Source organism: Elephas maximus, chromosome 2, assembly GCF_024166365.1.
Source record: "Elephas maximus indicus isolate mEleMax1 chromosome 2, mEleMax1 primary haplotype, whole genome shotgun sequence".
NCBI lineage: Eukaryota > Metazoa > Chordata > Mammalia > Proboscidea > Elephantidae > Elephas > Elephas maximus.
This window is the reverse complement of record NC_064820.1, coordinates 143538475-143561022: the sequence shown is the minus strand read 5'-3', so window position 1 is coordinate 143561022 and position 22548 is coordinate 143538475. Positions and strand designations below refer to the sequence as shown.

The 22548-nt window shown below is 40.4% G+C and overlaps 2 protein-coding genes and 1 pseudogene across 2 annotated transcripts in view; all 3 read left to right on the top strand.

Moving 5' to 3' along the window:
• LVRN (laeverin) overlaps positions 1 to 2316 on the top strand; it is a 105036-nt gene extending 102720 nt beyond the window's left edge. The window contains exon 20 of the mRNA XM_049873615.1: positions 100 to 2316. Coding sequence (XP_049729572.1) covers positions 100 to 240 — 141 coding nt within the window. The 3' untranslated portion in view covers positions 241 to 2316. The remainder of the gene's footprint in view (positions 1 to 99) is intronic.
• The window catches only part of ARL14EPL (ADP ribosylation factor like GTPase 14 effector protein like), a 58810-nt gene continuing 37407 nt past the window's right edge, over positions 1146 to 22548 (top strand). The window contains exon 1 of the mRNA XM_049873640.1: positions 1146 to 1218. The gene's annotated coding sequence lies outside the window, so the exon portion shown is untranslated. The remainder of the gene's footprint in view (positions 1219 to 22548) is intronic.
• On the top strand, positions 7948 to 8590 carry LOC126067014 (60S ribosomal protein L12-like; annotated as a pseudogene).

The window sequence follows — 22548 nt, the reverse complement described above, 5'->3', positions numbered from 1 at the left end:
CCTTTGCAAAAACATGTTGCTACTTAGCATAAAATTTGTCTTATGTTGTCTAAGTGAGAAATTAGATTGCATTTATCAACTGCTTCTCTGTCCTTTCAGCTGCAGCAGTTTTTCAGCAACATGTTGGAGGAGCACCAGAGGATCACAGTTCATGCCAAATTACAGACAATAAAGAACGAGAATCTCAAAAACAAAAAGCGAAGTGCCAGGATAGCTGAGTGGCTGCGGAAAAACACATAGCTCCGTGGCCATTTTCACCACGGCTCTTGCATATTATAATGTAGCTTGCTCACAGTTCTGTCATTCAATACTTTGTGACTCCGGAGGACCACACATTTTGTTAATTGTATTTCAGTCACATTTACTGCTCAAAGTCCTGTTTTTCCCATATTGTCACATTGGGCACTGAGGCTTGGTGATGGCAGAGGGTTTTGCCTACACCACTATATTTTTGGGAAGATTTCACTTCATCTTGGGCTATACCCTCCCAAACACACCCCCCCCCACACACACACCAAACCCATTGCCATCCAGCCGATTTCATCTCATGGTGGAATTGCCCCATAGGGTTTCCAAGGCTGTAATCTTTGCAGGAGCAGACCGCCACATCTTTCTCCTGCAGAGCAGCTGGTGCGTTTGAACTGCTGACCTTTCTTTAACAGCCGAGTGCTTAACCACTACCACCAAGGCTCCTTATCTTGGGCTATAAACCCACTGAATTTACTTAAAATTTATCTTGAAAACAAATTTACAAATAAGAAAGTCTTGCTCATTCTGTTGTGAAAATTAAATCACTGGCATTAATGAAGAGCACATTCTTTTTGGGGGGAGAGGGGGATTTGTTTTTGGATTTAGGGTTTATTTCAGTCAATGTTTAAAAGGGTCATGAGACACTAACATGACAACATAAAGAAACAGAAACCAGAAAATGAATATTCACTAAAAGGGAGGAAAGCCAAAGAAAAGTAAATTGTAAGAACGAGCAGACAATTTTATCAGCCATGCTAAGTGCCTCAAAGTCAAGAAATGTGTCTTCTCCTGTTTCTCTCTCCCCACAGAACCACAGAACTGCACCACACTTTATTGGCTACTAAACTTAAGGTGTCACAAAAAGACAAATGATTGTAGGCTCTATGACGTGCTCTAATGCTTGGGGGCCAAAACAGAGAAAAGGGCTGTGCCATGAAGCTTTTGAGTCCAAAGTCCTGTGGGTTCAAAGTGAGTTTTTCAGCCAAAATTTGTAAGTAAAAATAATGATGCTAAAAGACAGTAGCAATTATGGCCCAATTTTCAGGGCAAAGGGAAATCTCCAAATGAAGGGAAAATACAACTAAAAAGCTAACCAGGGCAGAATCCTTATAGCTTTGCACTCAGATTTGAGTTTGAAATGTGGTTTCACTTGGCAAAACTGAACCTGCTTATAATTTGAACCAGCTTACTTCAAGCATTTTCATCAGTCACAAGATATGGAATTACTTTAGTCTTGTTACACCCTATCAAAACTGGACAACTGAGGTACATCATTCCTACTCTAGACATTTTGTGCATGATTTAATCCTTTTTTTTTTTTTTTTAATAGAATGGGGATAAAACTACAGCTCTCCTATCTACCTCAGAGTGATACTGTAAAAATTAAGGAAAATGTTGTCAATTAAAAGCCTTTAAAGATGTTATAAAAACTCAAGGCAATGTTATCTAAGGTTTTCCCCCCCTACTTCTTTTATAAGTTAAGACAGCCACAAATTAAATGGAACACACACTGAGAAGAGCTGGCTTCACAAAAGGATTTTCTCAAATGTGAGGCTATGAGACTTGGCCATGCGGACAAACCAGTCTACTGAGACTTGACCTCAGGTCATAGATCAGAGATTTTTTTTCTTTAAATTAAGGAATTCAAATGTTAAGCAATAAAATATCTTCATGTTTTAAAATTACTGCTATGTATATTTTCTGTGTTCTTAAACATTTTTCTATATTTCACTATTTCCTCTGATAACTAATCTCATCTTCTGATAACCTTGTCAACAAAAAAAGTCCTCTCAGTGGCTTCTCTCTTCTTTCCCTTCCCTCTCCCACTGACCTCTCTTCCTTTTCCATTCTCTCTCTCTCTGGCTGCCTTCTTTTCCTTTACCCTTTGTAGTAACCTCTACCTTCCTTCTGCCTGGTTGTCTTTGTTCTCTCTCTCCTTGGTCTTTCTACCCTATCCTGTTCTAGGTTCATCAAGTACATGTCATGGCTGACACTCAGGGCTTAAGGGTCCTGAATCCAGTATTGGGTGATGCCAAGCACTGCCTGATCCTGCCAAAAAAAAAAAAAAAAAAAAAAAAACGCACGTAGGCAGATCTCTCCAGATCATTTGTTGAAAATTAAGCAAATTCCTGTTACATCTTAGCTTCTGACATAATTTAACCAGTGCTGAAGGTATTTATCCAAAATCAAATGTCAAAATATTTGGCTATATACTGCCAACTTAGGCTGTTTTATTCTACTACTGCAGGAAATTCTTAGGTCCCATAAAGCAAACTTCAATCCAGTAATCCTGAATAATATGTTCAAAAGCCTAATATAAATCTGAATTACTGTTTTACTGCACAACATCCCTTCAGTAATGGGGAGCATCTCTCATATTTTTCCATTTTTTAGTTCATTGAAATAGGAGTATCAAGCTTGGGCATCCTGCTTATTAGCCTTATATAACATCCTTGGCTGGAACACAGCAGGCAGTTTTTTGCTTTATTACTGTGCCTGTGATTACTTTGCAAATCTAGATAGATTAATTTGGTTAGGACTGTTGATATTATACTTGGCAGCCTAACAATTCCTGGAAGTAAAAGATTTCCTGTAAGTTAAAAAACACATACCCCCACTTGGAAGCCAAACCACAACTTTCTTTTCCTCAGAATAATCTTTGCTATAGAAACACTTTGAAAAACCACTTTCCAGAATACTCAAAATGTGATACGTGAAATAATGAAGCAACTACTTTTAGGAATCCACAAAGTAAAGAGAAGACTTGCAGTGTAGGTACATAGCACAGGGACCAGGTGAGGGACACTTCACTGTATCTGCTAACAGAGTCTCCTTTAATGTTTGCTCTGACAATGAAGACAAACGCTGCAATTTCCCTCTCACCTATTGAAAGCCTTTGTGTCCACATCAGATTCAAATATCATGCAACCTGGATGGAGCTATTGCAAGGTGACAAGGCTGGGTGCACTCCCCTGCTGTCTTGATTCTCAATCTTGCCCACCCTCCGCTTTTATTGTTAACATGCCCTTGAAATGGCACATCAGTCTTTAAGTAGATTTTCTTGTAAAACTTACTGCTCACTTTTTTTTCCCCCGATGGTGAAAGTAATAAACATTTATTGTCAAAATTAACAAAAACATACACTTGGTTAATAGTTCTTCCTCTAAATATGAAAAAAATTTTCGATAATGTACCTTTTTTCTTACTTGGATTAAGCCAATTACTCCAGATAAGCACTACCTTTTATTATATTCTACCTTATACTTAGTATAAAAGCAAGCAATTGTTGATTGTTATAACAATTGCCTTAGTTATCTAGTGCTGCTATAACAGAAATACCATAACTGGGTGGCTGTAACAAGCAGAAATTTATTTTCTCACCCTTTAGGAGGTGAGAAGTCTGAATTTAGGGCCCTGGCTCTAGGGGAAGGCTTTCTGTCCCTGTCAGCTCTTGGGGAAGGTGCTTGTCTCTTTTCAGCTTCTGTTCTTTGGCTTTTTGGTGACCTTCATGTGGAATGGCATCTATCTTCCTCCATCTCTGCTTCCTTCTCTGTACTTCCCTGCTTGTCTTATATCTCATGGGTGATTGGCTTAAGACATATTACACACTCATATGGCCTTGTTAACTAAGGAAGAAAACTCTATTCCCAAATAGGATTACATCCACAAGTATAGAGGTTAGGATTTACAACATGTATTATGGAGGGACACAATTCAGTCTATAACTGCAATAAAGCAGTAACAAGTCAGGGAGTGATACTAAGGCAGATTTGTCTAAATAGCATAAATATTTTATTACTCCCCAAACCAGATTATCTATTCTATCCTGTTACAGGTTAAATTGGAAACACTGGTGGTGTGGTGGTTAAGAGTTATGGCTGCTAACCGAAAGGTTGGTTGTTTGAATCCACCAGGCACTCCTTGGGAACTCTATGAGGCAGTTCTACTGTGTCTTATAGGGTCGCTATGAGTTGGAATTGACTTGACTGCAATGGGTTTAGTTTTTTTTTTTTTTTTTATGGATTACATTGTGTCCCCCAAGAAGGTATGTTGAAGTCCTAACCTCTGTACCTGTGAATGTGACCTTGTTTGGAATAGGGTCTTTGCAGATGTAATTAAGATGAGGTCATTAGGTGGGTCCTGCACTCTTTATGACTGATGTCCTTATAAGAAGAGAACACACACAGAGGGAAGGCGTAGACAGAGTTATGCTTCCACAAGCCAAAGAACCTAAAGCCTTCAAAGAGAGCATGGCTTGCTGACCCCCTGAATTTGGACTTTCAGTCTCCAGAACTGTGAGAGAATACATTTATGTTGTTTTAAGCCACATAAAACCAATAATCAAGCACACTGCTGTTGAGTTGATTTCAAATCATTGTGACCCCATGTGTTACAGAGTAGAACTGCTCCGTAGAGTTTTATTGGCTGTAATCTTTATGGAAGCAGATCGTCAGAACTTTCTTCCACAGTGCTGCTGGGTGGGTTTGAATTGCCAAGCTTTAGGTCAGTAGTTTAGTACAAACCACCTGCACCACCCAGGGACTTTAGTTTGTGGTAATTTGCTACATCAGCCCTAGGAAACTAATACACATTCCAACTACAAAAAAAATTCTCTGACCTAACCAGTTTACTTTATACTTTTTTTCCTACAAAGAAGCTAGCAAAATGTACAGTTATATCAATGCTTTCTTCAATTTGCTAATTAGATATTAAAATTTTCCTCACAATCTTATGCAGTGACTTTCAAGTTTTCTATCCTCTGTGCAATGATTGACCTATCTTTTAAAATGGTGCCATCAGCCTTAACAAAACTTGCTTGAGATCAGCATAGTCTGTTAGTCCCACCAATTCCTATGAGTGGGGGCAATCCTTAATGATATCAGGGTCTCAAGCCTCATTGGAGAGATTGTCTAAGAGTGCCCCATAACAGAGAATAGCTATGACTTCTTCAAGAATGTTTCTTTCACACATCAATAGTTAGCAGGAGGCTGTTCTAACCACCCAGCTCCAGATGATAGGTTGAGTACTTATGAATTCCTGTGAGAAATACGCAGGGTGGGAGTACTAACCCAAAAATTCATTTCTTCCTCTAGTGGATGCTGTCTTTCACCCTTCCGCCAAAACACATATCTCAATATATTTTTATTTTTATTGTACTTTAGATGAAGGTTTACAGAACATACTAGTTTCTCATTAAACAGTTATTACACATATTGTTTTATGACATCGGTTAACCACCCCATGACATGTTAACACTCTCCCTTCTCAAACTTAGGTTCCCTATTACCAGCTTACCTGTCCCCTCCTGCCTTCTAGTCCTTGCCCCTGGGCTGGTGTGCCCCTTTAGTCTCATTTTGTTTTATGGGCCTGTCCAATCTTTGGCTGAAGGCTGAACCTCAGGAATGACTTCATTACTGAGCTGATAGGGTGTCCAGGGGGCACATACCTCAAATTTTAGGGAAAATATATTCATTTTATAAATAAAATAAATTCAGAGAGGAGTTATGACCTGCCCATTTTGAGGTTTTTTTTTTTTTTTTAATAGGGAAGAGTTTAGGGTCAGCAAAAAAAAAAAAAAAACTGGGATCTATGGAGTGTTCTCTACGTGTGATATATTGAGCTACCTGCTAAAACCAGACTAGTTTTTTTGTTTGTGTGCTTGTTGTAACAAGGGATTTTCAATGTTAAGGATTTGCTAAACAGGTATTAGAGAAGTAAAAAGGCAAAAGAAGAACCCCAAGTTATAACACAGGAAGCAGTTTTCACCCCTAGAGTAGGGGAATAAAAGGCAAAGGATGGAATTATTAGAATTTAGAGGCTTGGACTAGGGAGTACAGATTTTTGGTTTTCGAACCTACACAGATGTCCCTATTCCAAATCTCAAGGTCTCACTCCTTTCCATTCAATGCCCTAATTTGCACACGAGTGACTTTGCAAGACTGTGATTTCAACTTGCATTGTAGTGATGCATCCTGCTGGGCGGCTTTAAGAAATAAGACATTCTTTAAGGGCTGCATTAGAAATTCTCTGGTTCTCTGACCATAAGTTGAGCTAGTCATTTTCTTTCTGTAACAGCTCCAGTGCACTCAGAAATAGCAATCCCATCCTACAATCACTGCAGTTGTAGTGGTTAAATGCAGCCAAGGCACTTGCTTCAGTAGGTATTTCATTGTAATCAACTACAGGTGATTGATTACCTGATTAACTGTGGTGCAACTGGGAGCCAGCACTGTGTTCAAGGCCAAGGGCATGATCAAACACAATCCTAGAATCCCATTTTGAAGAGTTTGCTTCCTGGATTCAGTGGTTATCAGAGTCAAGTCAGGAAAACAGAAGCCAGATCAGCTGTTTTGACTGAGAGGACTTGTTGTAAGGAGTTGGTATAGCAGAACTGAAAAGGAAAAAGAGGGTCATTGAGATAACACAGAGAGATGAACTATAGGAAGCAGCTACCACCCTAGGTGTGGACAACAAAGGGAAGACGTGGGGTTATTGGAACCCTGAAGCTGGTGCTGCTACCTCCAGAGCTCAGAGCAAGGGCACTGAGGGGTTGGGATTCAGACCTTGAGGCAGGGGCTCTGGTTAGCTGGTGCTGGTACCTCTGAGAGAATATACTAGGCTGGGTCTGAGAGAGTGGGGAAAAAACCTGGAAATTGAAATCCAACAGCTACTCTCTTAGGAGGCCTGAATAATTCAAGATGGAACCTATCTGCAAAGGGCCCTGGGAAGGAACCAGAGTACCTGATTGAGCAGTGACCCAGCCAGGAAAAAACACACTGAATGCCTGACTCCATAGTAATGTTGGTTGAAGAATATTAACTAGTTCAAAAGCAGCCCCATTAACCATTGTTTAGACTCTCCTGCAGAGAGGTACCTTGCCCTCCCTACATGTTAGCATTATAAACACTTATACCTCACTATTACCCAGGTGACCCTGACATGAGATTTCTGTATGTAAATTCCCTAATAAAGCCTTGTCTGATCAATCTGGCTTTTACTGCCTCTTTTCTTTTCTCTTTTTTCTGGAATCCGACTTGTGCCCCTCAGAGCCTCTCCTACCGCTGGTCTGGTGGGGTGTAACACCGTTCAGCTGAAGAATCATTGCTGGGGGATGCCAAAAAAAGAGGAAAGAGCATGTCCTTTCTCTTGCCTCCGCCTTCTGGTGTCCCTCAGTGCCTCCTATTGGCGAAGCCTAGCGGGAGAACCTGGTAGAGCAGGAATGTGGTTTGCAGAATCCTAGCCCTAATATTCACAAAGCAGAGAATGAAAAGGTGGATTTGGAACTGAGAGACAATGACTTGGTAACCAACTCAAGTTAGTACAATTGTTCAGATTTTTACACATGGCAAGACAGCGGCTTAAGGTCACAGCACTAGCGGAAGTGGGAGCCAGAATTTAAGACCTGCTCTGTCAGCCTCGTACCATCTGTCTTTCTGTTTTTCTTTCACCTGTTAATTTAAAGAAAACAAAAACTTAGGACCTGTTAATTTAAGAGACTATTATATGCTGAAAGGCCTTATCTGAAAGCTTTAATCCACACATCTAGTGTACAGTGAAAATCTAGGGTGTGAAGCAGATAGCTCTTGGAAATAACAAGCAGTGGTTCATGCTGACCTGGCCATTCAAAACAAAACGTTTTCAGCTCCGAGCAGGCCTAGGTGCAACTTTCTTCTGTCATCCTGCTTCCGGGTTCATCTGATGCCGCCTAAGTTTGACCCCAAAGATATAGCAGTCCTGTACTAGATGTGTTTCCTGTACCCGAGGTGCTTGGGGTGGGACGGGAGTGGGAAAGAAATATGTTGGGGGGGGGGAGGAGGGAGGGTGGCAGGGAAGGGTGTCGGTGCAACATCTGCCCTGGCCCCTAAGATCACACCCTGGGTTTGTCTCCAAAAAAGATAGGTGATGACATTGCCAAGGCAACCGGTGACTGGAAGAGTTAAAGGATTAAGGTGAAACTGCCATTCAGAACAGAGGCCCAGTTTGAGGTGGTACCTTCAGCCTCTGCCCTGATATCACACCCCATAAGGAACCACCCAAAGATAGAGAGAAGCACAAAAATATTTAGCACAGCAGAAATATCACTTTTGATTAAATCGCCAACATTGCACGACAGATGCAGCACAGATCTTTAGCCAGCGAACTCTCTGGACCCATTAAAGAGATCCTGGGGACTGCCTAGTCTGTGGGCTGCAATGTTGATGGCCACCACCCTCATGATATCATAGATGACATCAACAATGGGTGGAGGAATGCCCAGCTAGCTAAGAACTACAATGGAAAATATTTCAATAAAGGATTATTTGATAAAACAATAGAAAACTTTCTAAGAATAATTTTGTAAGAACAGTTTTTATGCTTGAACTTGTATTGAAAAGAAACTTAAGGTAAATATATTTAAATAGGTTGTTGCACCTACTTTGCAGGCATTTGGACAGATTTTTATGGGGTTCCAGAAGTTCTAAAATGGCTAGATTCATGCTGTCAAATCAATATCTTATATGGTTTAAAATTGTTGTTGTTGTTAGGTACCATCGAGTCGGTTCCGACTCATTGAAATCCCATGCACAACAGAACAAAACACTGCCCGGTCCTGCGCCATCCTTACAATCGTTGTTATGCTTGAGCTCGTTGTTGCAGCCACTGTGTCAATCCACCTTGTTGAGGGTCTTCCTCTTTTCCGCTGACCCTGTACTCTGCCAAGCATGATGTCCTTCTCCAGGGACTGATCCCTCCTCACAATATGTCCAAAGTATGTAAGATGCAGTCTCACCATCCTTGCCTCCTAAGCAGCATTCTGACCACACTTCTTTCCAAGACAGATTTGTTTGTTCTTTTGGCAGTCCATGGTATATTCAATATTCTTCACCAACACCACAATTCAAAGGCGTCAACTCTTCTTCGGTCCTCCTTATTCATTGTCCAGCTTTCACATGCATATGATGCGATTGAAAATACCATGGCTTGGGTCAGGTGCACCTTAGTCTTCAAGGTGATATCTTTAGTCTTCAACACTTTGAAGAGGTCCTTTGCAGCAGATTTGCCCAATGCAATGCGTCTTTTGATTTCTTGACTGCTGCTTCCATGGCTGTTGATTGTGGATCTAAGTAAAATGAAACCCTTGACAATTTCAATCTTTTCTCCATTAATCATGATGTTGCTCATTGGTCCAGTTGTGAGGATTTTTGTTTTCTTTATGTTGAGGAGTAATCCATACTGAAGGCTGTGGTCTTTGATCTTCATCAGAAAGTGCTTCAAGTCCTCTTCACTTTCAGCAAGCAAGGTTGTGTCATCTGCATAACGCAGGTTGTTAATGAGTCTTCCTCCAATCCTGATGCCCCATTCTTCTTCATATAGCCCAGCTTCTCGTATTATTTGTTCAGCATACAGGTTAAATAGGTATGGTGAGAGAATACAACCCTGACGCACACCTTTCCTGACTTTAAACCGATCAGTATCCCCTTATTCTGTCCGAACAACTGCCTCTTGATCCATGTAAAGGTTCCTCGTGAGCACAATTAAGTGTTCTGGAATTCCTGTTCTTCACAGTGTTATCCATAGTTTGTTATGATCCACACAGTCGAATGCCTTTGCATAGTCAATAAAACACAGGTAAAGTCCTTCTGGTATTCTCTGCTTTCAGCCAGGATCCATCTGACATCAGCAATGATATCCCTGGTTCCACGTCCTCTTCTGAAGCCAACTTGAATTTCTGGCAGTTCCCTGTCGATATACTGCTGCAGCCGTTTTTGAATGATCTTCAGCAAAATTTTGCTTGCATGTGGTATTAACGGTATTGTTCTATAATTTCCACCTTCGATTGGATCACCTTTCTTGGGAATAGGCATAAATATGGATCTCTTCCAGTCAGTTGGCCAGGAAGTTGTCTTCCATATTTCTTGGCATAGACGAGTGAGCACCTCCAGCACTGAATCTGTTTGTTGAAACATCTCAATTGATATTCCATCAATTCCTGGAGCCTTGTTTTTTGCCAAGGCCTTCAGAGCAGCTTGGCCTTCTTCAGTACCATCAGTTCCTGATCATATGCCACCTCTTGAAATGGTTGGATATTGACTAATTCTTTTTGGTATAATGACTCTGTGTATTCCTTCCATCTTCTTTTGATGCTTCCTGCATCATTTAATACTTTCCACATGGAATCCTTCACTATTGCAACTGGAGGCTTGAATTTTTTCTTCGGTTCTTTCAGCTTGAGAAACACCAAGCATGTTCTTCCCTTTTGGTTTTCCATCTCCAGCTCTTTGCACATGTCAGTATAATACTTTACTTTGTCTTCTTGAGATGCCCTTTGAAATCTTCAGTTCTTTTACTTCATCAATTCTTCCTTTTGTTTTAGCTGCTCGACGTTCGAGAGCAAGTTTCAGAGTGTCCTTTGACATCCATCTTGGTCTTTTCTTTCTTTCCTGTCTTTTCAGTGACCTCTTGCTTTCTTCATGGATGATGTCCTTGATGTCATTCCACAACTCGTCTGGTCTTCAGTCACTAGTGTTCAATGCGTCAAATCTATCCTTCAGATGGTCTCTAAATTCAGGTGGGATATACTCAAGGTCATATTTTGGCTCTTGTAGACTTGCTCTGATATTCTTCAGTTTCAGCTTGAACTTGCATATGAGCGATTGTTGGTCTGTTCCACCATCAGCCCCTGGCCTTGTTCTGACTGATGATATTCAGCTTTTCCAACGTCTCTTTCCACAGATGTAGTCAATTTGATTTCTGTGTGTTCCATCTGGTGAGGTCCATGTGTATAGTTGCCGTTTATGTTGGTGAAAGAAGGTATTTGCAATGAAGAAGTCTTTGGTCTTGCAAAATTCTATCATTCGATCTCCGGCATTGTTTCTATCACCAAGCCCATATTTTCCAACTACTGATCCTTCTTCGTTTCCAACTTTTGCATTCCAATCACCGGTGATTGCCAATGCATTATGGTTTAAAACAGCTTTTAAAATTGTTGATAGGCTACACAGGAAGTACAGCATAAAGATATTTGCAACTTTGTTGACATGAATATAGCCCAGGAATATACTTATATTACTCATGAAAGTCGACTTACCTGAAATGCAGAGTTTCTGTAGTTTTTATAAACCACATACAACTGTTAAATATGATTTAAGAGAATCCCAAGTTTAAAATATCAGAAATTTAATAAGCTTTAAATTTTAATTGAAGATGTCAGATTTGTAGAAAACAGTGTTGAATTTTTTGATGCATTTTGAATGTTCTAAACATTTTTTTTTTAAACCTAGTTTACTAGGTTTTTTAAATTATTATTTTTTTTTTTTACTTTAAAAGCAATTAATGTCATTTTCTTGTTCTTTATATATTTTTCTATTTTTAATTTACACCTCCCCTTCTCTGACCTTTCCTTTCCCCACTGGTAAAATGAAAGGATTGCACTGCATTAGTAGTTTTCTTTAGGGCTTTTGGAGGATATTTTGTAGATTCCATGAATAGATCAGTTCCTGATTATGTCATCCAGGAGGGGGGTGTGGACTGAGGGGAAGAGAAGGCCCACCATGGCTTTTGCTATTCTTATCCTACCCCCATGCTTCAGTTAGGATGTTGGTGTTGTTAGGGTGCTGTCGAGCTGGTTGTGACTCACAGCAACCATGTGTACAACACAACGAAACACTACCCAGTCCTGCTCCATCCTCACAATTGTTATGCTTGAGCCCATTGTTGCAGCCACTCCATCGGTCAGTCCATGTCATTGAGGGTCTTCCTCTTTTTCACCGACCCTCTACTATATCAGGCATGATGTCCTTCTCCAGGTACTGATACCTCCTGATAACATGTCCAAAGTATTTGAGATGGAGTCTCTCCATTCTTGCTTCTAAGGAGCATTCTGGCTGTACTACTTCCAAGACAGATTTGTTCATTCTTCTGGCAGTCCATGATATATTCAATATTCTTTGCCAACACCATAATTCAAAGGCATCAATTCTTCTTTGGTCTTCCTTATTCATTGCCCAGCTTTTGCACACATAGGAGGCACTTGAAAACATCATGGCTTGGGTCAGGTGTAGCTTAGTCTTTAAGGTGACATATTTGCTTTTTAACACATTAAAGAGGTCTTTTTTTAAAATTGTTATTGCATTTTAGGTGAAGGTTTACAGAAAAACTAGCTTCTCCTTAAACAGTACACATATTGTTTTATGACCTTGGTTAACAACCCCACGACATGTCAACACTCTCCGTGCTCGATCTTGGGTTCCCTATTACCAGTTTTCCTGTCCCCTCCTGCCTTCCAGTCCTTGTGCCTGGGCTGGTGTGCCCCTTTAGTCTCATTTTGTGGGCCTGTCTAATCTTTGGATGAAGGGTGAACCTCAGAAGTGGCTTCAATACTGAGCTAAAAGGGTGTCTGGAGGCCATACTCTCAGGGATTCTCTAGTCTCTGTCAGGCTGGTAAGTCTAGTCTTTTTTTTTGTGAATTAGAATTTTGTTCTATATTTATCTCCAGCACTGTCCAGGACCCTCTATTTTGATCTCTGTCAGAACAGTCAGTGGTGGTAGCTGGGCACCATTTACTTATACTGGACTGAGTCTGTTGGAGGCTATGGTAGTTGTGGTCCATTAGTCCTTTGGACTAATCTTTCCCTTGTGTCTTTAGTTTTCTTTATTCTTCCTTGCTCCCAAAGGGGTGAGACCAGTGCAGTATCTTAGAAGGTCGTTCACAGGCTTTTTAAGGCCCCAGACACTACTCACCAAAGTAGAATGTAGAACATTTTCTTTATAAACTATGTTATGCCAACTGAGAGATGTTCCCCAAGACTATGGTCCCCACAGCCCTCAACCCGGTAATTCAGTCCCTCAGGGAGTTTGGATGTGTCCATCCATGACCTTGCTTTATATACGTTGTGCTGGCTTCCCCAGTATTGTGCACTGTCTTACCCTTCAGCGAAGTTACCACTTATCTATTATTTAGTGTTTTTCCATCCCCACCCCTTCCTTCCCTTATAACCATCAAAGATTGTTTCTTTTTGTGCATAAAACTTTTCACGAGTTTTTATAGTAGTGGCCTTATACAATATTTGTGATTGACTTATTTCACTCAGCATAATGCTCTCCAGATTCATCCATGTTGTGAGATGCTTCACAGATTCATCGTTGTTCTTTATTGTTGCATAGTACTCCACTGTGTGTATGTACCATATTTTGTTTATCCATTCATCTGTTGATGGGCATCCAGGTTGTTTCCATTTTTTTGCTATTGTGAACAATGCTGGAATGAATATGGGTGTGCATATATCTATTTATGTGACATCTCTTATTTCTCTAGGATATATTCCTAGGAGTGGGATTGCTGTATCATATGGTATTTCTATTTCTAGCATTTAAGGAAGCATCATATTGTTTTCCAAAATGGTTGTACCATGTTGCATTCCCACCAGCAGTGCATAAGAGTTCCAGTCTTCACACAGCCTCTCCAGTGTTTGTTATTTTTCTGTTTTTTTGATTTGTGCCTGTAATGCCAGGGTGAGATGGTATCTAATTGTGGTTTTGATTTGCATTTCTCTAATAGCTAGTGATCACAAGCACTTCCTTGTGTGTCTGTTAGCTGCTTGAATGTTTTCTCCGGTGAAGTGTCAGTTCATTTCCTTTGCTCACTTTTTAAGTGGATTATTTGTCTTTTTTGTTGTAGAGGTGTTGGACTTTCCAGTAGATTTTAGAGATTAGACCTCTGTTGGATTTGTCATAGCCAAAAAATTTTTCCCAGTCTGTAGGTTCTCCTTTTACTCTTTTGGTGAAGTCTTTTAATGAGCAAAAGTGTTTAATTTTTTAGAAGATTGCAGTTATCTAGCTTATCTTCTGGAGTTTGTGTGTTGTTAGTTATGGTTTATATCCTGTTAATGCTGTGTATTAGGGCCTCTAGCATTGATCCCATTTTTTTCTATGATTTTTACAGTTTTTGGTTTTATATTTAGGTCTTTGATCCATTTTGAATTAGTTTTTGTGTATGGTGTGAGGTATGGGTCCTGTTTCTTTTTTTTGCAGATGGACATCCAGTTTTGCCAACATCATTTGTTAAAAGATTGTCTTTTCCCCATTCGATGGACTTTGGGCCCTTGTCAAAGATCAGGTGACCGTAGGTGGATGAATTTACATCTGGGTTCTCAATTCTGTTCCATTGGTCAATGTATCTGTCATTGTACCAGTACCAGTCTGTTTTGACTACTGTAGCTATATAATAGGTTCTGGTGTCAGGAAGTGCAAGTTCACCTACTTTATTCTTCTTCTTTAATAGTGCTTTACTTATCTGAGGCCTCTTCCCTTTCCATATAAAGTAAATTGATTAGTTTTTCCATCTCTTTAAAGAATGTTGTTGGTATTTGGAGCAGAATTGCATTGTGTTTGTAAATTGCTTTGGGTAGAACTGTCATTTTCACAATGTTGAGTCTACCTAACCATGAGCATGGTAATGTTTTTCCGTATATGTAGATCTCTTTTGGTTTCTTGCAGTAGTGTTTTATAATTTTCTTTGTATTAGGTCTTTTACATCTCTGGTTAGATTTATTCCTAAGTATTTTATTTTTTTAGGGGCTGTTATGAATGGTTTTGTTTTTCTGATTTCCTTTTTGTTGTTCTATTTATTGGTGTGTAGGAATCCAACTGATTTTTGTATGTTTATCTTGTATCCTGCTGCTCTGCTGAATCTTTCTATTAGTTCCAGGAGTTTTCTTGTGAAGTCTTTTGGGTTTTCTACATACAGTATCATATCATCCACAAAAAAGGATGGTTTTACTTCTTCATTACCAATCTGGATGCCCTTTATTTCTTTTTCTTGCCTTATTGCTCTAGCTAGGACTTCCAGCACAATGTTAAATAGGAGTGGTGATAAAGGGCATCCTTGTCTTGTTTCTGTTCTCAAGGGGAATGTTTTCAGCCTCTCTCCACTAAGAATGATGCTGGCTGTTGATTTTGTATAGATGCTTTATTATGCTGAGGAATTTCCCTCGTATACCTATTGTCATGGATTGAACTTTGTCCCACCAAAATATGTGTCAATTTGGTTAGGCTCTGATTCCCAATACTCTGGTTGTCCTCCATTTTGTGATTGTAATTTTATGTTAAACAGGATTAGGGTGGAATTATAACACCCTTACTAAGGTCACATCCCTGATCCAATGTAAAGGGAGTTTCCCTGGAGTGTGGCAAGAGATAAAGGGAAAGGGAAGCAAGCAGAGAGTTAGGACCTCATACCACCAAGAAAGAAGCACCGGGAGCAGAGCACGTCCATTGGACCCAGCGTTCCTGGGAGGAGGAGCTCCTAGTCCAGGGGAAGATTGACGACTAGGACTTTCCTCCAGAGCTAACAGAGAGAGAAAGCCTTCCCCTGGAGCTGACACCCTGAATTTGGACTTCTAGCCTCCTAGACTGTGAGAAAATAAATTTCCCTTTGTTAAAGCCATCCACTTGTGGTATTTCTGTTATAGCAGCACTAGATGACTAAAAACCAAAAAACCAAACCCACTGCCATCGAGTCGATTCTGACTCATAGCGACCCTAAAGGACAGAGTAGAACTGCCCGATAGAGTTTCCAAGGAGCACCTGGCGGATTCGAACTGTTGACCTCTTGGTTAGCAGTCATAGCACTTAACCACTATGCCACGAGGGTTTCCAGATGTCTAAAACACCTATTTTATTGAGAGTTTTTATCAGAATAGGTGTTGGACTTTGTTGAATGCTTTTTCTGCATCAATTGAGATGATCATGTGATTCTTCTATTTATGTGGTGGATTATGGTGATTGATTTTCTAATGTTGGACCATCCTTGCATACCTGGTATGAATCCTACTTTATCGGGGTATATTATTGTTTTGATATGATGCTGAATTCTATTGACTAGCATTTTGTTGAGAATTTTTGCATCTATATTCATGAGCAATATCGGTCTGTAATTTTGCTTTTTTTGTGGTGTCTTTGCCTGGCTTGGGCATCGAGGTTATGCTGGCTTTAGAGAATGAATTTTGTAAGTATTCTTTCTTTTTCTATGTTCTCAAATAGTTTGAGTAGTGCTGGTGTAAGCTGTTCTCTGAATGTTTGGTAGAATTCTCCAGTGAAGCCATCTGGGCCATGGGGCTTTTTTTTTTTGTTGGGAGTTTTTGTTTTGTTTTAATTACATTTTCAGTCTCTCTTTTTTTTTTCTCTTGTTATAGGTCTGTTCAGATTTTCAATGTCATTCTGTGTTAGTTTGGGTAGGTAGTGTATTTCTAGAAATTTGTCCATTTCCTCTAGGTGTTCAAATTTGTTGGAGTATAATTTTTCATAATACCCTGTTATGATCCTTTGTATTTCAGCTGGGTCTGTTGTAATGTCCCCATTTCATTTCTTATTTGGGTTATTTGTGTCCTCTCCTGTTTTTCTTTTGTCAGTTTGGCCAGTGGTTTGTAAATTTTTTTTGATCCTTTCAAAGAACCAACTTTTGGTTTTATTGATTCTATTGGTTTTTTTTATTATTATTCTCTAGTTCATCTATTTCTCCTCTGATCTTTATTCTTTCTGTTATTCTAGTGGCTGTGGGCTTCTTTTGCTATTCTCTTTCTCTTTGTTTGAGTTGTGTAGCTAATGTTTTGATTTTGTCCCCTTCTTCTTTTTTGATGTGTGCACCTGTTGCTATGGGTTGACATCTGAGCACTGCCTTTGCTGTGTTCCAAAGGTGTCGATATGATGTGTTTTCATTCTTATTTGATTCCAGGAATTTTTTTAGTCCATCTTTGATTTCTTCTATTACCCAGTGGCTTTTAAGCAGGGTGTTATTCAGTTTCCATGTAATCAATTTTTTTTCCCTTGCTCTTTGTCTTAGGCTGGGTTCCTTAGAGAAGCAAAACCAGTAAAGTATGTAAACATATACATAGAAAGAAAGAGAGAGAGAGATTTATATCAAGGAAAAAGCTCACGTGATTGTAGAGATTGAAACATCCCAAGTCCATGGGTCAGGATAAGGCTTTTGATTGATGCAGCCGCAGGGGCTGGCAAACCCAAGATAAGCAGGTAAGCTACTAGCTCCAGTCCCAAGAATTGGAGGTCAGATGAACAAGAGGCAGCTGCAGGATCCAGAGAGGGCAAAAACCGGAATGTCCACTTATACTCAGATGCAGGCTACACACCCAAAGAAACTTCCTTTCAACAGATTAGCTAGTCACAGCAGATCCCATCATGGGGATGATCACATATAAACACTAAGAATCATGGCCCAGACAAGTTGACACGCAATCTTAACCATCACAATCCAGCCCTTGTCAACTTGGCACTTCTAAACGTCTCCCCAAACCATGTGTAATCTCTGAATAAACATAATTGCAAAGTCTTACTTGTTCCTAACGTGATACAACTAATGCATACAACCAAAAATGCACTAGGTCTGTTTACATCTTAGATTTTCTAAGTGAACAAAAATATTTGATGCACACATACAAAGCAGAAACTCATAACAATTACAGTCCTCATTTCTGCAACTGGTCATGTAGCCATAACTGGTATTTAGAACTACCTTTTTCTAGAACTACCTTTTTCTATCACCCATTCTGTATTCTCTTTGCCCTCAGCAAGCACCTCAGCTGGTTGTGGCTCTTTACCTGATAGGGTAACCCAAACCTTCATTCCTGAAAGGTTTGGGCCATTAGTAGTCATATCAGAATTGGGTTGCTGCAGTTTTCCATTGACTTTAATCACAGGGCATGGTAGTACTAAGAGACACCCTAATGGATTCCTGCATTCCAGACATACTCTTCTTCCTCTTTTTTTAAATTGTGCTTTAAGTGAAAGTTTACAAATCATCAGTCTCTCATACAAAAACTTATACACACTTTGTTATGTACTCCTAGCTGCTCTCCCACTAATGAGAGAGCACACTCATCCTCTCCACCCTGTATTCCCTGTGACCATTCAGCGAGCTCCTATCTCCCTCTGCCTTCTCATCTTGCCTCCAGACAAGAACTCACTCCTCACCAGTATCATTTTCTGTCTTATAGTCCAGTCCAATCCCTGTCTGAAGAGTTGGCTTTGGGAATGGTTCCAGCCTTGGGCTAACAAAGAGTCCAGGGACCATGATCTCCAGGGTCCCTCTAATCCCAGTCAGACCATTAAGTTTGGTCTTTTACGAGAACTTGAGGTCCACATCCCATTGTTCTGCTCCATCAGGGATTCTCTGTTGTGTCCCCCGTCAGGGCAGTCTTCAGTGGTAGCTGGGCACCATCTAGTTCTTCCAGTCTCAGGCTGATGTATTCTGTGGTTTATGTGGCCGTTTCCCAGACATACTCTTCTTTATTATGTAATATCAATCTGATTTCCTCTTGGTAATCAGGATCAGTTACACCAACCAGTATGGTAAATCCCTTCTTTGCCTGTTGATTCAGAGGCATAAAGAGCTCAAAGTGTACAGGTGGCATTCTTACCCTCTAGTTCAATGGAATCAATGATGTGTCTCCAGTTGGGACCATTCCTCCCTTTGGAACTAAAACCTCTAAATGGAGAGGTGGGGCCAAGATGGCTGACTAGGTAGAACTACCGCGGATCCCTCTTGCAACAAAGACTCAGAAAAACAAGTGAATCGATCACATACATGACACTCTATGAACCCTGACCATCAAACACAGAACTAAAGAGTTGACCTGAGTGACAGGGGGGCAAAAAGCCATGCCCTGAAGCAGCGGCTGCTTCTGGAACTGGCGTCCCACTCCACAGCCTTGAACCCTTGCAGTTCCCTGGTGCCAGAGAGGTGGGGCTGATTGCAGCTTACCAAGATGGGGCAAGCACAGGACACAGCCCTAACCCCTAACCCCCTGGAGTAACCTCGGTAGAGACCCAGCCAGCACAAGCAGGCTGCACACTGACGCGGCTGACAAGAGAACGAGCAACCATGGGGAAGCAGCTACTGTTTTTGGAGCCTGGAGCCAGCATCCCAGTGAGAAAACCTTGGTGCCGAGCTTTGGACTAAGCGCAGAGGAGCTGAGCACAGCTTCCTGAGACGGTGCAAGCACGGGACGCAGCCCTAGCCCCCTGAAGTAACCTTGGGGGAAACCCAGTCAGGGCACGCAGGCTGCACAACGACACAGCTGACAGGAGGACAAATCACCGGGAAGCAGTGACTGCTTTGGGAGCCTGGAATGCAGCGTCCCACCGAGAAAACCTTGGTGAGCGGAGGAGCTAATCACAGATTCCTGAGACAGCCCAAGCATGGGACACAGGCCTGAACCTTGGGGGCAATCTCGACCCAGCCAGCACACACAGGCTACACACCCCTCTGGAATCTCAGATAAAACAGTCATCACCAAGCAAGATAAGTAACTTTGTCTATATTGCCACAAGCTACTCTCTCCTATCTGTCTGATCCCTCCCCTCCCTGCCCCAGGCGGCTTCATTAAAATTGGAATTTCCTGGGCTAGGGATTGAAGTGCTCTGAGGGTTTTTTTTTCCCCTAACCCATTCTCCTGGCCTCAGAGAAGCAGCAACTAACAACCCGGGGGAAAAAAATCCTTCCCTGACTTCCCTAAAGTGGAATAAAAATATAGAACTAGCTCCAGCCAAGCATATGAGACCCACAGTCTTTGGCTTTCATCCCTACATGGAACAAGGCAGCTATTATGATGCAAAGGCAATTCTGATAGAGATTTGACTGTAATTGTTTTAGGGGAGCAGTGGAAAGACAAGTTTTTGAGGTCTAATACATCTCTATCCATTAAACAGGGCCCTCACTGACCTACAGTGGGGAACTGAGGGCTGAAGCTCCACCCAAACCATCTAGCCACCTGCTAAAGGGGTCTGAGGATAGTGACACCTACCAATCTTTAGAAGTACAAGCATTGGGTGCCTAAGGTACAGCTGCAGAGCCCACCCACCAAACTGCTCTAGGAATAGACACACCTACCTCACTGGCACGTGGGGGAAGGCTGTCAGCATTCTCCCCTCCTTGGAGTGTGACCCCCTGCCACTACTAGAATCTGGTGCACACAACTATCACCAGTGCTCCTCTAAGTTAATAGGTGACAGTCTACACCACACACTTGGTGACCCAAAATCAGAACACCTAAGCTGATTCTATTCAAGAATAGTGAATAGACTCTTAGGCTTATATATCTGGTAACAGCTCAAACCAGCTGGTAATAGGACATAAGTGATTTAAAGGCTACAACAATCAAGACAGTGCAATCTAGTAGCCCATCTGGGTATATTGAAACAAAACAAAACAAGAAGATAAGACTCAGTGAGCAAATATAAAATAAATCATTACAATATCTTATAGATGGCTAGGAGACAGCAGTCAATATCAAATCACATAAAGAAGCAGACCATGATTGCTTCTACAAGTCCCCATATTAAAGAATCAAATTCTTTCCCAAATGAAGATACCATCCTGGAATTGCCAGATGCAGAATATAAAAAACTAATATACAGAATGCTTCAAGACATCAGGAATGACCTCAGAAATGAAATAAGACAATCAAGAGAAAAAAGCCAAGGAACACACTGATAAAGCAGCTGAAGAAATCAAAAAGATTATTCAAGAACATAGTGGAAAAATTAAGAAGCTGCAAGAATCCATAGAGAGACAGCATTCAGAAATCCAAAAGATTAACAGTAAAATTACAGAATTAGACAACTCAATAGGAAGTCAGAGGATCAGAATAGAGGAATTGCAATGCAGAGTGGGGAGCTGGAGGATAAGGCAATTGACACCAATATGGTTGAAGAAAAAGCATATAAAAGAATTTAAAAAAATGAAGAAACCCCAAGAATCATGTGGGACTTTATCAAGAAGAATAACTTGCATGTGACTGGAGTTCCAAGACAGGGAGGGAAAACAGAAAATACAGAGAGAATAATTGAAGATCTGTTGGCAGAAAACTTCCCTGGCATCATGAGAGATGAAGGGATATCTATCCAAGATGCTCATTGAACCCCATACAAGATTGATCCAAAAAGAAAATCACCAAGGTATATTATCATCAAACTTGCCAAAACCAAAGTTAAAGAGGAAATTTTAAAAGCAGCCAGGGATAAAAGAAAAGTCACCTACAAAGGAGAATCAATAAGAATAAGTTCAGACTACTTGGCAGAAACCGTGCAGGCAAGAAGGCAATGGGATGACATATATAGAACACTGAAGGAGAAAAACTGCCAGCCAAGAATCATGTATCCAGCAAAACTCTCTCTCAAATATGAAGGTGAAATTAAAACACTTACAGATAAACACAAGCTTAGAGAATTTCTAAAAACGAAACCAAAGCTACAAGAATTACTAAAGGAAATTCTTTGGTCAGAAAATCAGATACCAACACAACACAAGGTCACAGAAGAGAACATCCTGATATCAACTCAAATAGGGAAATCAGAAAAACAAAATAAGATTAATTTACAAAAGAAGAAAATGCTCAAAACAGGGAATCATCGAAGTCATTATGTAAAAGATTACAATAATCAAAAAGAGGGACTAAATACAGAAGGCATGGATCTTCCATATGGAGAGGAAAACAAGGTGATACGGGACGATACAAGTTAGGTTTTTACTTAGAAAAATATGGGTAAATATTAAGGTAACCACAAAGAGATCTAACAAATCCGTACTTCAAAATAAAAACCAAGAAAAACATAACAACTCAGCAAAAATAAATTCAACTGTGATGAAAATGGGGAACACACAATTTACAAAGAAAAACTTCTCAGCACAAAAAAGTAAGTGGAAAAATGAAATTGTCAACAACACACTCACAAAAGGCATCAAAATGACGGCACTAAACTCGTACTTATCTATAATTACACTGAATGTAAATGGACTAAATGCACCAATAAAGAGACAGAGAGTCTCAGACTGGATAAAAAAACACGATCCGCCTACATGCTGCCTACAAGAGACACACCTTAGACTTAGAGACACAAACAAACTAAAACTCAAAGGATGGAAAAAAATATATCAAGCAAACAACAATCAAAATAGAGCAGGAGTGGCAATATTAATTTCTGACAAAATAGACTTCAAAGTTAAATCCACCACAAAGGATAAAGAAGGACACTACATAATGATTAAAGGGACAATTTACCAGGAAGATATGAACATATTAAATATTTATGCACCCAATGACAGGGCTACAAGATACATAAAACAAACTTTAACAGAATTGAAAAGTGAGATAGACACCTCCACAATTATAGTAGGAGACTTCAACACACCACTTTCGAAGAAGGATAGGACTTCCAGTAAGAAGCTCAATAGAGACACGGAAGATCTAATTGCTATAATCGACCAATTTGACCTCATAGACATAGACAGAACACTCAACCCAATGG